The 17,404-nt window shown below is 42.2% G+C and overlaps 2 protein-coding genes across 2 annotated transcripts in view; one reads left to right on the forward strand and one right to left on the reverse strand.

Annotated features, from left to right (window-relative positions):
- Positions 1 to 17,404, reverse strand: part of Dpp10 (Dipeptidyl peptidase 10) — a 655,550-nt gene that overhangs the window by 78,118 nt on the left and 560,028 nt on the right. The gene's annotated exons all lie outside the window — the stretch shown is intronic.
- Positions 7,959 to 12,623, forward strand: LOC143374873 (E3 SUMO-protein ligase ZBED1-like). Its single transcript, XM_076823424.1, has 3 exons — positions 7,959 to 9,011; positions 11,044 to 12,232; positions 12,537 to 12,623. The coding sequence occupies exons 1-3, from the start codon at positions 8,851 to 8,853 to the stop codon at positions 12,621 to 12,623; spliced, it is 1,437 nt and encodes a 478-aa protein (XP_076679539.1). The 5' UTR covers positions 7,959 to 8,850.

Below are 17,404 nucleotides of genomic sequence, written 5' to 3' on the forward strand. Positions count from 1 at the left end.
AGCAATCCCTGTTTCCGTTTTCCAATACCCTGAGGTCACGTCAGCTACGAGGCGGAACCACCTAAGCCATAAATTACCAAAAATAAATCGTTCTCTACCGGCAACTCGCAGGACAATATGGTAATAATTCGCGACCCTGGCGAAATGCTTTGGCTGACCAGCCTGCTTAATTTTTGGAAACTAGCAATTAAAAAGTAATACCCAACATCAATACGCCTCGCGGAGAGATACAGGAAGAAAGGGGGTAACTCGTTTACTGCGTGTAGTTCCGCCTGCTTCGTGTTTCCTTCAAATTAAAGACAGATCCCTTATCTCTCGAGTATAAGCACGCGCTAAAATTACCAAACAAAAGCACGCGTTGACGTATTCCGTGCGAGAAAAGGTGGGCATGAATTCCGATTGGTCGTAACCTAACCAATCTGCCCTGCACCTCTCCCAAACGGCCACTGTTTTGAAGGGGCCTTCTTCTCAGCCACGTCTCCTCCTCAAGGCCCACCAGTATAAACACGTGCTTGAATTTCGAAACAAAAGCACGCGTCGACGTATTCCGTGCGAGATAAGGTGGGCTTCAGGGAGGAGATATTGCTGTGAAGAAGGCCTCTTCAAGACAGTGGTCGCTTCAGAGGTATGCAGGGCAGATTGGTTAGATTAGGACCAGTCGGACGCGTGCTTTTGTTTTGAAATTCGAGTGCGTGTTTATACTGGTGGACCTTGTGGAGGAGACATAGCTCTGAAGAAGGCCTCTTCAAAACAGTGGCCGTTTGGGAGGGATGCAGGGCAGATTTTTGTTAGGTTACGACCAATCGGACTTCATGCCCACCTTTTCTCGCACGGAATACGTCAACGCGTGCTTTTGTTTTGAAATTCGAGCGCGTGCTTATACTCGAGAGATAAGGGACCTGCCTATAATTGGAAAGAAGGACGAAGCAGGTGGGACTACGCGCAGTCAGCGAGTTACCCCCTTTCTTCCTGTGTCTCTCCGCGAGACGTATTTAAAATTAATTGGATAACGGAAACAGGGTCGGAATGCCTTTTCTTCTTTATAGCAACTGGAAGACTTTCTGTTTCTCTTCTCTTCGCGCCCCTTTGAATCGAAACACGTGGTGTCTGCTGTCTATCTCGAAGCAACGGGTACATTGGCAGTAAAAGGACGGAGCGCGGACTTAGGTGAAAGTGTAGGATCGGTCGTTCGTTGCACATCTGCAAAGAATGTGTGTTTCAAAAATGTGCTGGCTTCTTTTTACCTAAAGCCTCTTGTTCTGGTGGGAGTTAACTCATAATGGAACGAGAGAAACTACTTGGGGGTAGAGGAAGTTGCTTGGAAAAAATCCTGTCAGTCAGCTAGCAATCTCGTCCCAGAAATGTTCTCCGGTCAAGATTATTACGGCATGTTCTGGGTGTACGCCTGGAACAACGGGGACACACGTGCAACAGGAATACCCGCACATCCAAACCCCCAGCAAGGATACGATTCGGCGTTTGGCGTCAAGATCATTCTCAACGGAGTCAATGATGCTGCAAGGCGTGCATTGACACTGAGGGTGGTCACACCGAGCAACTGCTGAACTAACAGTAATCGACCCCTTTCGGGGCCACCAATTTTATAACGTAGGAACAACACGTTCCATGAAAAGTAAATTAAGTGATCAGTGTTAGTGACCATGCAGTGAAGTGAATATTCGGTACATTAACCCGGACGCACTTGACGTTGCGATCCTTACCTTCGGGTGGTGTTATACCTGCTATCAGCTGAGCAGTGGGCGCAACCCTACCATAAATCTTTTCGTCCACCGATGACCAGGATCGGCACAGTGACCTAGTTAGTGACACAGGTTGCCGAAAAGGAAAGAAAGGAATGCTCGTAGGGGTGAGTGTTATTTAATTTCTTAGTGATTATTAGGTGTAGAAATAAATTCTGTTCGATTTTAGGGTTCAATAACAGTTTGATTTAAAAAGTATGAAAACAACTCAACCATCGAAATAATTTCCATTATTGTTAATTACCTTTTGCCATTTTTCTGGTAGCTTACGAATATTACTGCGATAGAAATTCAGTTGCTTTATACTGATTATGTAAATCCATTCGGAAAGACTTTATTCATACACCTAATATTATTTTTTAAATTTAGTTATGTTGGCCGTAATTAAACTATGGATTTTTACCTCAATAACGAATTACGATCACTTGTCGAACATTTTCTGTTACATTACCTTTTCGTTTATGCCTTATTTGAAAATGCCTTATATAAAAAAAATGTGTAACGCGGTTTCCTTCGATGCATGCCGACTTGCTTGTTCGTACCTTCGTAGTACAAGCGCAGCCGCCTACCGCGTAGCCAACGCTACAACGGGAGCTCGGGCGGAAGGCGCGCGCTCTGATTGGTCGGGGGTTTTTGTTAATATCTCGTTAACGAAGCTTTGGACAATATTTTCGCTAAGGAAAAAGTTGTTTCAAATCACCCCCTGAGTTACCCCTTTCAAGGAACTCCGACATTTTTGGGACACCCTGTATATTAACCTAAGTAGCGAATCGCCTCATGCTCGCAACGAAATAATACAACGTCGCCTACGTATAAACATCTGCCGACAAAAACATAGAACGAAAAATATTCGGGTATAGTTCCAAATATTCCAAAGATTGGGACCACCGCGATGGGTGTGTACATTCTTTTCGCGTCGAGCGCGGATGCTGTAATTCGACACGCTACAGTTGGACGACGAAACGCTTACGATCGAGAAGCATAAGATCCCAGACGCGTTAAGCCCGCCGTCATTATCCGAGTTGTCGTGGATCAGCATCTTTAGACACGGATTTATGCAATTGTCGCATCAGTATCGTAAATTGCTACGCGATACCACGCGATATAGTACTGCGGATAAATGCACATTATATTGCATCGTTGGTGATAAGGATGTGCATCGCAAGCAAGTGAAGTACTTTACCGCGGTTGTGCCTGATAGTGCGTGTCTGGTAATTGAAAGCTGAAGTAGAGGTGTTCGTGGACACGTACGGTGTTCTCTACCAACTGGCAACGCTTTTGGATTTAGAATCCACTTTGTAATGTATGAACTGGTTGCAAAAGTGTGACGCATACTTACGACTCATCATCGAGTATCAGCGTGGCGAGGGAGTGTCGGTTGCAACGAAACAGCGTCTGGTATCGCTAATCGCGCGTATAACAACATTACGTACGATCATAGACGAACGGTTTTCGCGAGTGAGGCTCGGGGTTTCGGGTCAATCGACGACACCCAAGGTCGCATGGGAGAATCTGGAAACCGCGTTTCGGAATCGTATTTCTACTGGTGCGATCATTAACGTGGGTTACATCGATCCGCGTTAATTTTTGGCGGGTGCCCGACGAATGGTGCTCTTGCGCATGACAGACGCTATTAGGAAACATTCTAGTGTCCGTGAATACGATTCTGAACGCGGAGTTTATGTTTAACGATAATACAGATATGAAAAGTTTCGGGACGCAAAATCGCGTACTGTTCAAGACATCGAGCGTGCGGAAGTGGTATTCGAGGTGTGTGGTCGCTCCCACGTTAATGGCGATCGAAGAGTTTCAAGATCGCGATAGTGGATGGGCCCTGAGGACTGTGCTAAACCTCCTAATAAACATTAATAAGCATAACCCTCTTCGCGCCGGCTGCGACGTACCACTTCCGCGAAAGGGCATCCTTAAAAAGGCTGTGGTTAATGTACAGAGCTGAGACAGTGCGTGTTTCTTGTGGTCCATAGTCGCCAGTTTGTATCTTGCGACTAGACATGTGGAGAGGTCCGCGGCGTACCCTCATTACTCGACGGTACTTTCGCACGGATGCTGTGAGTCTCCCCGTACAGTTGAATCAGCTGACGAAGTTCGAGAGGTTGAACGACATGTCGGTGAATGTGCACACCTGGACCGACGGAAGCTGCACGCCGCTGCGTCTGACCGAGGACAAGCGGGAGAAACATGCAAACCTACTACTGATAGAGGATTCCAAGAACCCCCAACGTTAGCATTTCGCGTTCATTCGAAGTATGTCGAGGCTCATATCGAAGCAACTCGGCAATCACAATCAAGTATTCGTTTGTGATAGGTGAGTAAAATGTGGAATATTTCGATCGATATATTATTTATTCTTCTGTTTATTATTAATGCTATTATCGGTGCAGGTGTCTCCAGCTTCGTCCATTCCTCCGAGCGATTGACCAAACACACCGTGGACTGCCAGCGTCTCAACGAGTGTACAATGTGAAAAAATTTCAAAAATAAGGAGCGTGCCCCATTCATCGTGTACACGGACATCGAGTGCATGCTGGAGGACGTCGAGCCTGCGGAGCGGGGTCGTACATACACGTACCAGCAGTACAGAGCGTACAGCGTGGGATATTACATTCATTGTTCCACCGACGCGTCTCTGTGACGTTATCGCACGTATCGTCACGAAACCAAGTGCCTGCAGTGGGTCGTGGAAGAACTGCGTGACTTTGCGCCGGCCCTTCGCCGACGAGGACGAAAAAGTGCGCGATCATTGCCACTCGACGGGCGAGTACCGAGGCGCGGCCAACGTGTCTTGTAACTTACAGTTTCAACGATCGTATACGATACCGGTTGTTTTCCACAATCTATCCGGACACGATGCACATTTCATTATTAAGGAGTTCGCGTTCCAGGGACAGATCGACCTGCTACCGCTGACGAAGGAGCGGTGTATATCATTCACCAAACATGTCAAGGGAATCGACGCCGAGAATAACGATTGGAAGAGAGGATTGAAGTTTCGATTCATTGATTCGCTGAAGTTCTTGGGCGCTAGTCCCGAGAAACTCGCTCCGGACCTTGGCAAAGAACGACTCGTGATTCTACGACGCGAGTTTCAAAATCATCCGGATCATCAATTCAATCTCCTGACCAGGAAAGGCGTCTTCCCGTACGACTATGTGACGTCATACTCCAAGCTGAATGATATGCGTTTACCGTCCCACGAAGCGTTCTAAAACCGGCTGAACGATAGCGTCGTGTCGGAGCTCAATTACGTGCACGCCACGAACATGTGGAACACTTTCCATGTACGGACATTGGGCAAGTACAGTGATTTGTACTTGAAGACGGATGTGTTGTTACTCGCTGACGTATTGGAGAGTTTCCGGACTAACTGTATCGCGAGTTATGACTTAGATCCCGCTCATTACTTTACACTCCCAAGTTTCACGTGGGACGCGATGCTGAAGTACACCGGCGTAAGGTTAGAGCATCTGACGGACGCGAGGGTCTGAGCCAGTGCTCGCACAGGTACGCCCATGCCAACAACAAGCACCTGCCGGCAGAGATGTACGACAAGTCGAAGCCGTCGACGTATCTGATATACTTCGACGTCAACAACTTGTACGGATTGGCGATGTCACAGACTATGCCGCACGGCGGGTTCCAATGGCTGGACGATGTGACAGTGGCCGCGCTCGACGTAACATCTTTGTCCAACGATGATGGATCCGAGGGATACCTGTTGGAGGTGGACATCGAATATCCTAAGGAAATTCATGACGCAAACGTCGACCTACCATTCTGCCCGGTGCGCGAGCACGCGCCACACGGTAAACAGACCATGCTGCTTAACACGCTCGACGACAAGGAGCGATACGTAATCCACTATCGCTACCTGAAACAGTGCGTACGCCACGGATTACGCGTGACGCGAATTCATCGGGTGTTGCGATTCGTTCAGTCGCATTGGTTGCGCGACTACGTCCAATTGAACACCGATTTGAGGACGCGCACCGCGAGTGAATATCAGAAGATTTTATATAATTTAATGAACAATGCGGTGTACGATAAAACGATGGAAAACGTGAAGAATCGCGTAAACGTGTGACTGGTGACTCAGTGGGACGGTCGTTACGGCGCGGAAGCGCTGATCGTGAAGCCGAACGTTCACAGTCGTACGATCTTCTCGGAACAGTTAGTGACCATCGAAATGCGAAAACTAAAAGTGAAGTTCGACAAGCCCTTATAGGTGGGGATGAGTGTGCTCGACGTATCGAAAGAATGCTAGTATGAATTTCACTACGCATATATGCGTGCGAAGTTCTGTGACCACTATAAGGTCCTGCACACCGACACAGATAATTTAATGTATAGTCTAGAATGCGAAGATGCGTATGAAGCGATGAAGTGCGACGTCGACCAATTCGATACGAGTGATTACGCGGTGGACAATCCGTACGGTATGCCCCGCGTAAACAAAAAGGTGCCGGGACTCATCAAAGACGAGAATAACGGCGCCTTGATGACTGAGTTCGTCGGACTACGATCCAAGATATACGCGGCTAGAACGTTTACCGCTGCAGTGGGGTCTACGAGTGAAACTAAGAAAGTGAAAGCTGTCCGGAAACACACGGTTGCGAATGATATACAATTCGACGATTACGTTCGTTGTCTTCGCGATCTCACCGAGAAAGCGGTTCGGCAGAACAATATCCGCTCCAACTGTGACACGAGGTGTTTTCCGTGAGTGGGGAAAAGAACGCGCTGAGTCTGTTCGACGATAAGCGATGCTTCTTAACCGATCGGATCAGTACTAGAGCTGTAATTATTCGACTATTCGCATATTCGAATAATTCGAATAATTTCGAATACGAATAATTTCTTCGAATATTCGAATATTCGAACTTCGAACCTTCGAATATTCGAACTTCGAACTTTCGAATATTCGAACTTCGAACCTTCGAATATTCGAACTTCGAACTTTCGAATATTCGAATATTTGGATCTATCGAATTTATGATTGTATCGCATAGGAATCTGAACATGAAATATTTGTTCACAGTTTATCGTGAAATTCTTTTCATATTGGCCTTTACAATTATTTGTTTTGCAAACGATACATTTTTAACTTTATTAGTCTTTGGTAAATTTATACATTTTAAAACGTAAACAACCATCAGTTATTAGAATTATTATTTTTATAATAATGAGTGGACAATTCCGACGGAATCGGCCAAGGGCCCCCTCCTCTAGGGCCACCCGTGGCCCATCATAAGCGGATGACAAACAGTATAAGCAGATCTTTCTATAGGAAGCTAAAACCCCATAAACGATTTTGAGGAACTATAATATTTTTATTTTTCCCTCGTTACTATAACGTTATTTTTCTAAATTTATAGAGTATTATTCGCTTTATAGACACCATCTTACTCATTAATAGTAATTTTATACTTTGTTTCTGTAACCTACCCCCACACGCGCGAATGTCTCTCCCTTCTCTCAGGGTTGTAAGGCCCGATTAACTCTCGTGGTACGCGATGTAAGTAACTTTGTCACTCGACAAATTAATTTTAAGTGACTGATTGAAAATATCATGATGAAAAAGAACTCATTGGCCCGACGGACAACCAGACAAGGAAAAAACGTTGTTGTCCGTATGGTGATTTTAACGAGAATAATGCGTTGACGATGAACGAACACGACTGTTTTCGAATGATGTCTGCGTCACGAACGTTTGACGAGAAAGGACCCTGTTGTTTACTTAAACATAAATAGTAAATAAATAAATTGTATACAGATATAATGATAAAATTAGTAGTTAATTCATTAAATTTATTTTTATTTAGTAAATAAATTAATGAAACTCGCCAAATTTAATATTCACCTGTTTATCAAAAAAATGTCCTTTTGTTTATAATTTAAGGTCTGCTCTGCCTAATGAATTATTTTTTAAATGGTTGCAGGTGCATTGACTGTACAAGGGTAGCATAATCATTAGTCTTTTCATTGGAGGCTTCTAGGAATGAGTAGATCAAATACTTACTGTCTCTGGTATAAATTGTTAATTTATGTAAATATGAGCCGAAACATAAGCTGAACGATGACTTTAACAAGAGCCCTCGCTAACTTTTCCGACGTTCGGATGGTAGACGAAAGTTCAAACGAAAATTTAAGACGAAATATTAAGGATTCGAAATGTGGCGGGGTTTATGATGCGGGCGTGATTTCTTCGCTATTTTTAAGCTTAAGAATTTAATTTGCGCGATTGCTGCGGCTATTACTCTGGCACCATAACCGGAAAAAAACTCCGTCACTTTAGTGACTCTTGTCGGCCAACGTTAACAGCTACATAGAAATACATTGTTCCGCGATGCTCATATAAAATAGACTCAATAATAAAACATTATGGCCGTCGATATACGAACGACCCGCTAATGTACATAGCTAAAGTTAAGCTCTTAATCTTAAGTAGTTTTTACTAGTATTGTATCCAAATATCTATAGAAATAAGTTTTCTTCGTTTTATATTGCCCAACCTTAACTGCAGCTGTCAAATTCACCATAACGGAACTCTGTCCCTTTTTCAATATCTCCTACAGCAATGTGCGCGTTTATTTTTTATGGCTTCTATCCTTTCAACGTTTTCTACCATTCAAATATTCTCGACACTTTAGACCATAAAGAAAGGTCCCAACTTCTGGTCGACGGTCAATCCATTCGCGCGGCACTACCGAAGCGCAGATCATCAGGATCATAAACCCGCACTGCCGGTAGACGGTCCCAAATTCGGCGCGGTCAAGTCAATCTTTGACCTCGCACCTTTATTGTTTTCACGTGCAAGCATCACCCTACCAAGGGACTTTTCCTCCACCATAAGACCCAAGAAAACTTAAGGGCTGCCCCCTTCTTTGAGGATAAAACCAATAGAAAATCAGAATTTGCAACCGCCCACACGATTGACTCAACCAATCATAGGAAATGCGAGTCTTCATTAACGCTTCAAGACTTTCGAAAGTCAGTGTGAACGGTCTGTCAAACCAGGAAACACCGTCTTAGTTTACGCGCAAAACAGTGAAAACATCAGTATAACATAAAAATGCCGAGTTGGGTTTGGGACCACTGCAAGAAGTCAGCAAATGGACAGATGGCTACATGTTTAGTCTGTGATAGCGTGCTGAAAACGCATGATGCGACGACACCACTTGCACAACATTTGCAGTCACAGCATCAGATATATTGTCCGTCTGAAAAGAGAAGGTAAGTCAATATTTGCAATTTTACAGTTACCAATATAAACTGAAGTATGTGCAAAATTGTAACGACGCAGTCCACTAATCACATTATCTTATGTTTTTCTATTTTTCTATTTTACTAAATGACATTTTCATATCGAGAAGGCAATGTTTGCATTTTTGCACTCGACCATAATTGAGGGCTCGGATGCAATAAGGGGACCAGTGCTGGAAAATGGGAAAAATTATTGTCCAAACGTTAAGAAATATTGGAAAATTAAATGTTGTTAAACTGTATTTTAAAAATATAATGTTGTAAAGCTCGCCACGACACACAGTTTTTCTATTTACAGTATTGTTATCCAATCATTAGTATTCGAGATAAAAATTATAAACAAAAAAAATTTCTTCGACCAAAATCATTATTTCTTTAAACATAAATTGCGATAACTTGAGTAAATATTAACGGATCGTTATGAGACTTGAAACATAAAACTCAGAAAACTCTAGCGAAGTTTTGCACCAATTTTCACACTGATTAATAAATAATTATAGAAGATATGACGATATATATAAATCCCGCGCGGCACCAACAGTCAGCAGCTGCGTATAATCGCGTCACACTGCAAAGACATGACGTTCTCACTATTATATGATTATATGTTACAAAAAAATATTGCGATATTATTTTCGAAATATTTAGTAACATTTTTATTATAGTATTTACACGCAATATTTACAATATTTACACTGTTTTGTTTACAATATTCTGTTCTTTTATAAATTTTTCTTTTTCTCCTTTTTCCTATCTTTCATTTTTCATTTTCTTTTTGCTTATCTTTTCTTCTTTATTTATTATTTTTTTTTTATCGCAATATTTTTTTGTAATATATAATCATATAATAGTGAGAACGTCATGTTTTTGCAGTGTGACGCGATTGTACGCAGCTGCTAACTGTTGGTGCCGCGCGGGATTTATATAAATCGTTATATCTTCTATAATTATTTATTAATCAGTGTGAAAATTGGTGAAAAACTTCCTTGTGTATTAAGAAAAAACTTTGTCGCTGCAAGTTATATGTACCTCAAAATTCCCTCGATACTTTTTAACGGCGAACGTTGAAAGACATGGGTTATGTCCAGTATTACTTTTAAATTAAATATTATTACATTTTTTAACATAAGAGATTTGTGCATACATTTCGCGGCTTCGCTAGAGTTTTCTGAGTTTTATGTTTCAAGTCTCATAATGATCCGTTAATATTTACTCAAATTATCGCAATTTATGTTTAAAGAAATAATGATTTTGATCGAAGAAATTTTTTGTTGATAATTTTTATCTCGAATACTAATGATTGGATAAAAAAACTGTAAATAGAAAAAATTTGTGTCGAGGCGAGCATTACAACACTATATATTTTTTAAAATACAGTTTAACAACATTTAATTTTCCAATATTTCTTAATGTTTGGACAATAATTTTTCCCATTTTCCAGCGCTGGTCCCCTTATTGCATCCGAGCCCTCAATTTATTACGATAACGTTTTACATAAAGTAATATTTTGTCCGTTTCCCCCTTGGTAGCTACTGCTTTTAGCCTTCTTGGTATCATTTCTATTATATTAGTGAGATTAACTTTTGGTTCGATATTATATTGCCATTATTGATAATTCACGAGACCCCGATAAGAGATTTTCATAATTCGTCAGTCTCCTTTTACAACTGGCCATGCTTTTTCAATTGCTATCTTCATTTCTTATTAAGTCTACTTTTTACTAATTTTGTGACATACTTGGAATATTTGTCCACTGAATTATAAATTTCTCGCTGTAGTTCGTAAGTACGTGTTCAACTGCCGATAAATTTTCATTTTCGGGAAATTATAGTGATCCTTTAATTTTGTCCAGTAGTGTACTAATATACTATATATTTTAGTTTTAACAATATCCCAGACATCAAAGAGAAAAGTGATCGATTTGGCGTGGAATGGCCCTAATGTAACATCTCCAATCAAAATAAATAATCGACGAATAATATATCATTATATTTTATTGTAGGAGAAATGAAGACTCAGGATCGAACTCCCATGCTGGTAGCAGTGATGTGACTGCAGATGAGTTGGTCTCAATGCCATCGGTTTTAGGTAATGAAACAGCAGAAACACTCTTAGAAACTCCCCGACCACAACCACGATCGCGGAGACTTGGAGCACCTTTGGAAGATGCCACCGCATTATCGCATCCATGTAGCAGGGACCGCATTGAAGTAATCAATCAAGCGCTCGCAAAAATGATTGCTATCAATATGTTGCCCGCATCGTTCGCTGCTAGTCTTGGTTTCGCGAGGTTTATGCGCGTTGTTGAGCCCGCGTATAAACCTCCTTGCGCCCAAACCATAACCAGGAGGCTGCAAGCACTGCACGACGACATTGCCGTGAAAATCAAAGAGGTACTGGCCTCATTATCAGCTGTTGCCATTTCAGCGGACAACTGGACCTCACGAGCGCAAGATGGATATCTAACTGTACAGGCCAGATTCATTAACAAGGACTGGAAAATTGTAAACGTGACCCTTACAACAGAAGAAATGAGCGAACGCCACACGATAGAAAATCTTGCAGCAAGATTTACACATGTATTTTTGGAGTGGGGGATCGAAAACATTATTAGCGGCATCGTTACAGATAATGCATCGAACATCGTTGGTGCAGTGCTACAGCTACCAAATGTAGCTGAAAAGCAGGACTTAACGTGTAGCGTGCACACTCTACAACTATGTATCAATGTAGGGCTGAGCCAGGGCGAAATAAAACGGGTATGCTCCAAAGCCAGTGCAATTGTTACGCACTTCCGCCACTCAAATGTTGCTACTGCAGCACTTGAGAAAGCACAAATACAACGTAAATTAAAAACTCTTAAATTAATTCAAAGCGTCAAAACACGATGGAATTCCACCTTCTTCATGGCTGAGCGCCTTGTGGAGAATAAAATTCCGGTCGTCAGCGTTTTGGCCGACAAAACTGTAACTAACGAAGCCATAGCTATAAAACTGGAAATGACAGCAACCGAGTGGGGCATATTGAGTGCATTAGTCACAGCGCTTCGCCCAGTGCAGATTGCATGTGAACTTTTGTGTGTAAACACTTCATCTGTGTCAATGGTGCATCCAATATTAAACATGCTAGTTACGCATCACTTATTACCTGGCACTGATGATGCGGTTCCGATACTAGAATTTAAAGACACTGTATTAAATGAATGTAGAACTCGCTTCAACCTCGCCGATAATATAATTTTCGTTTCCGCACGAAGAATTGCATCCTTCCTTGATCCGCGGTATAAAGACTTAATACATGAATCAAATATTGAGACAAGGCTTGCTATTAAGTCAAAGCTATGGACTTCATATTCGGAGATAGCAATAAAACAAATGATGTTACGGCACAATTTCAGAAATACATGTCTGAACCGCAAATTGACCGAAATCTAGACCCATACAATTGTGTATCCACTAATCGCCAAACTTGCGCGGCACTACTTATGTATTCCAGCCACCTCAGCTGCATCAGAACGTACGTTTTCTACTGCAGGAAATATTGTTACGGCAAAGAGAAGCTGCCTTGCACCAGAAAATGTAAATGTTTTCGTATTTCTCCACCAAAATAAATTTTGGTATGAACCCAAACCAAATGAATCAAGCAAATGAAGCTGTTCAATACCTACCTGGACTTGTAACATCGAATACGTATTTCTTATACACTTTTGTGCGCTGAATACGAATCTGTAAATCGTTTTTTTGTCAGCATGTTCATTTTATGAGGAGATTGATTTTGAAAAAAAAAACAATGCAAATTTCAAAGTCACAAAATATTTTGTGTTTAAGGGTGTATTTTAGTGTAAAACGCGTTGTTTTTTAGTTTTTGTGAGGTTTGGATGTTACAAGTCCAAAAAAACGATAAAATATGTAAACATTGTAAATAATTGTAAATAGGATAGTTAACAACTAAGCTAAGTGAGGTGAATGTGGATGTCTAAATGGATATACGTATGTGTATGGACGAATGTGTATATAAGACTGGAAGGGGGGGGGGGTAAAGTAAGATAGATAAGACACCTTAGCGAATAAGGATAAAATGTATGAATGATACAATGTTATCCCGTAAAAAGAAGCAAAGAATAAAATTACTACTATTGATATTAATGAGCATTACGATTCAACATTTTATATTTTAAATACACAAGGTCCCTAAATTTAAATAGAATTTATACTTTTCGTTGCAAAATTCATTAAACCAAAGATTAATAAAATTTCAAATTTATCGTTTGAAAAACAAATAATTGTAAAGGTTAATATGAAAGAAAATTTCACGATAAACTGTGAACAAATATTTCATGTTCAGATTCCTATTCGGTACAATCAGAAATTCGATAGATCCAAATATTCGAAGGTTCGAAGTTCGAATATTCGAATGTTCGAATGTTCGAATGTTCGAATGTTCGAATATTCGAAGAAATTATTCGAATTCTATGGTATTCGAATATTCGAATAGCCGAATACTTCCATTATTCGAATATTCGTTACAGCCCTAATCAGTACCCTTCCGTCGGGACATTATCGAATCCCCGAACTCGGTCCCGACTAACTCCTCCAGCTTGAGCCCGACGAGCCCCTCGAGCCCAACGAATCCCTCGAGCACGGCGAGTCCCTCGAATCCCATGATTCCCTCGGTGTATAGTGTGTAAACCTTACGTTGTAAGCGTTTCTTTCCTTTGTTCATACCCAAAATTGTATTTTATACGCGTCAGTGTATAAAATATATATATATACAGGGTGTCCCAAAAATGTCGGAGTTCCTTGAAAGGGGTGACTCAGGGGGTGATATGAAACAACTTTTTCCTCAGCAAAAATATTGTCCGAAGCTTCGTTAACGAGATATTAACAAAAACCCCCGACCAATCAGAGCGCGCGCCTTCCGCCCGAGCTCCCGTCGTAGCGTTGGCTACGCGGCAGGCGGCTGCGCTTGTACTACGAAGGTATGAACAAGCAAGTCGGCATGCACCGAAGGAAACCGCGTTACAGAGTTTTATTTTAAAGCGGAATCTTAAATAATAATTGTTTGAAGTGAGAGGACAAGAAATACGCAAATTTCGTTTTCAAATAAGGCATAAATGAAAAGGTAATGTAACAAAAAATGTACGACAAGTGATCATAATTCGTTATTCAGGTAAAAATCCGTAGTTTAATTACGGCCAACATAACTAAATTTAAAAAATAATATTAGGTGTATGAATAAATTCTTTCAGACTGGATTTACATAATCGGTATAACCGAATTTCTATCGCAGTGATATTCGTAAGCTACCAGAAAAATGGCAAAAGGTAATTAACAATAATGAAAATTATTTCGATGATTGAGTTGTTTTCATATTTTTTAAATCAAACTGTTATTGAACCCTAAAATCGAACGGAATTTATTTCTACACCTAATAATCACTAATAAATTAAATAACACTCACCCCTACGGGCATTTCTTTCCTTCCTTTCCTTCCTTTTCGGAACCTTTGTCACTAAGTAGGTCACTGTGCCGATCCTGGTCATCGGTGGACGAAAAGATTTATGGTAGGGTTGCGCCGAGTGCACAGCTGATCTCAGGTACACGACACCATGCAAAGTTAAGGGTCGCAACGTCAAGTGCGTCCAGGTTAATGTACCGAATATTCACTTCACTGCACGGCCACTAACACTGATCACTTAATTTACTTTTCATGGAACGTATTGTACCTACGTTATAAAAATTTGTGGAAAAGAATGAGAACTTGGCGTTCGGAGCCGTGGGTATTCCTGCGGAAATTCTCACACTGCAGCACTTGTGTCCCCGTTGTTCGGCGGGTACACTCAGAACCTCGAGTAATACTCTTGAGCAGAGAACATTTCTGGGACGAGATTGCTAGCTGACTGACAGGATTTTTTCCAAGCAACTTCCTCTACCCCCAAGTAGTTTCTCTCGTTCCATTATGAGTTAACTCCCACCAGAACAAGAGGCTTTAGGTAAAAAGAAGCCAGCACATTTTCGAAACACACGTGCTTTGCAGAAGTGCAACGAACGACCCATCCTACACTTTCACCTAAGTCCGCGCTCCGTCCTTTTACTGCCAATGTACCCGTTGCTTCGAGATGGACAGCAGACACCACGTGTTTCGGTTCAAAAGGGCCCGAAGAGAAGAGAAACAGAAAGTCTTCGAGTTGCTATAAAGAAGAAAAGGCATACCAATCCTGTTTCCGTTTTCCAAAACCTGAGTTTACGTCAGCTACGAGGCGGAACCAGCTAAGCCATAAATTACCCAAAACAAATCGTTCTCTACCGCCGACTCGCAGGAAAATATGGTAATAAACCGCGGCCCTGGCGGAATGCTTTGGCCGACCAGCCTGATTAATTTTTGGGAACTAGCAATTAAAAAGTAATATCCAACATCAATACGCCTCGCGGAGAGATACGGGAAGAAAGGGGGTAACTCGTTTACTGCGCGTAGTCCCGGCTGCTTCGTGTTTCCTTCAAATTAAAGACAGATCCCTTATCTCTCGAGTATAAGCACGCGCTAGAATTACCAAACAAAAGCACGCGTTAACGTATTCCGTGCGAGAAAAGGTGGGCATGAATTCCGATTGGTTCTAACCTAACCAATCTGCCCTGCATCTCTCCCAAACGGCCACTGTTTTGAAGAGGCCTTCTTCTCAGCCATGTTTCCTCCCCAAGGCCTACCAGTATAAACACGCGCTTGAATTTCAAAACAAAAGCACGCGTCGACGTATTCCGTGCGAGAGAAGGTGGGCTTCGGGGAGGAGATATTGCTGTGAAGAGGGCCTCTTCAAGACAGTGGCCGCTTCAGAAGGATGCAGGGCAGATTGGTTAGATTAGGACCAATCGGACGCGTGCTTTTGTTTTGAAATTCGAGTGCGTATTTATACTGGTGGGCTTTGTGGAGGAGACATGGCTGTGAAGAAGGCCTCTTCAAAGCAGTGGCCGTTTGGGAGGGATGCAGGGCAGATTTATTTAGGCTACGACCAATCGGACTTCATGCCCACCTTTTCTCGCAAGAAATACGTCAACGCGTGTTTTTGTTTTGAAATTCGAGCGCGTCCTTATACTCGAGAGATAAGGGACCTGCCTTTAATTGGAAGGAAGGACGAAGCAGGTGGGACTACGCGCAGTCACCGAGTTACCCCCTTTCTTCCTGTGTCTTTCCGCGAGACGTACTTAAAATTAATCAGGCTGGTCGGCCAAAGCATTTCGCCAGGGTCGCGGTTTATGACCGTATTGTCCTGCGAGTCGGCGGTAGAGAACGATTTGTTTTGGGTAATTTATGGCTTAGCTGGTTCCGCCTCGTAGCTGACGTGAGCTCAGGGTATTCGAAAACGGAAACAGGAATGGTATGCCTTTTCTTCTTTATAGCAAGTCGAAGACTTTCTGTTTCTCTTGTCTTCGGGCCCTTTCGAACCGAAACACGTGGTGTCTGCTGTCTATCTCGAAGCAACGGGTACATTGGCAATAAAAGAACGGAGCGCGGACTTAGGTGAAAGTGTAGTTTGGGTCGTTCGTTGCACTTCTGCAAAGCACGTGTGTTTCGAAAATGTGCTGGCTTCTTTTTACCTAAAGCCTCTTGTTCTGGTGGCAGTTAACTCATAATGGAACGAGAGAAACTACTTGGGGGTAGAGGAAGTTGCTTGGAAAAAATCCTGTCAGTCAGCTAGCAATCTCGTCCCAGAAATGTTCTCCGCTCAAGAATGTTACGCGATGTTCTGGGTGTACGCCCGGAACAACGGGGAAGCAAGTGATACTGTGCGAGCGTTTGCACGGGAATACCTGCACATCTAAACCCCCAACGAGGGTACGATTTGGCGTTTGGCGTCAAGATTATTCTCAACGGAGTCAATGATGCCACAAGGCATGCATAGACGCTGAGGGTGGTCACATCGAGCAACTGCACAACTAACAGTAATCAGCCCCTTTCAGGGCCACCAATTTTATAACGTAGGAACAACACGCTCCATGAAAAGTAAATTAAGTGATTAGTGTTAGTGGCCGTGCAGTGAAGTGAATATTCGGTACATTAACCCGGACGCACTTGACGTTGCGATCCTTAGCTTCGGGTGGTGTCGTGTACCTGAGATCAGCTGTGCACTCGGCGCAATCCTACCATAAATCTTTTCGTCCACCGATGACCAGGATCGGCACAGTGACCTACTTAGTGACAAAGGTTCCGAAAAGGAAGGAAAGGAAGGAAAGAAATGCCCGTAGGGGTGAGTGTTATTTAATTTATTAGTGATTATTAGGTGTAGAAATAAATTCTGTTCGATTTTAGGGTTCAATAACAGTTTGATTTAAAAAATATGAAAACAACTCAATCATCGAAATAATTTC

This window comes from Andrena cerasifolii, chromosome 11 (genome assembly GCF_050908995.1).
Source record: "Andrena cerasifolii isolate SP2316 chromosome 11, iyAndCera1_principal, whole genome shotgun sequence".
Lineage (NCBI taxonomy): Eukaryota > Metazoa > Arthropoda > Insecta > Hymenoptera > Andrenidae > Andrena > Andrena cerasifolii.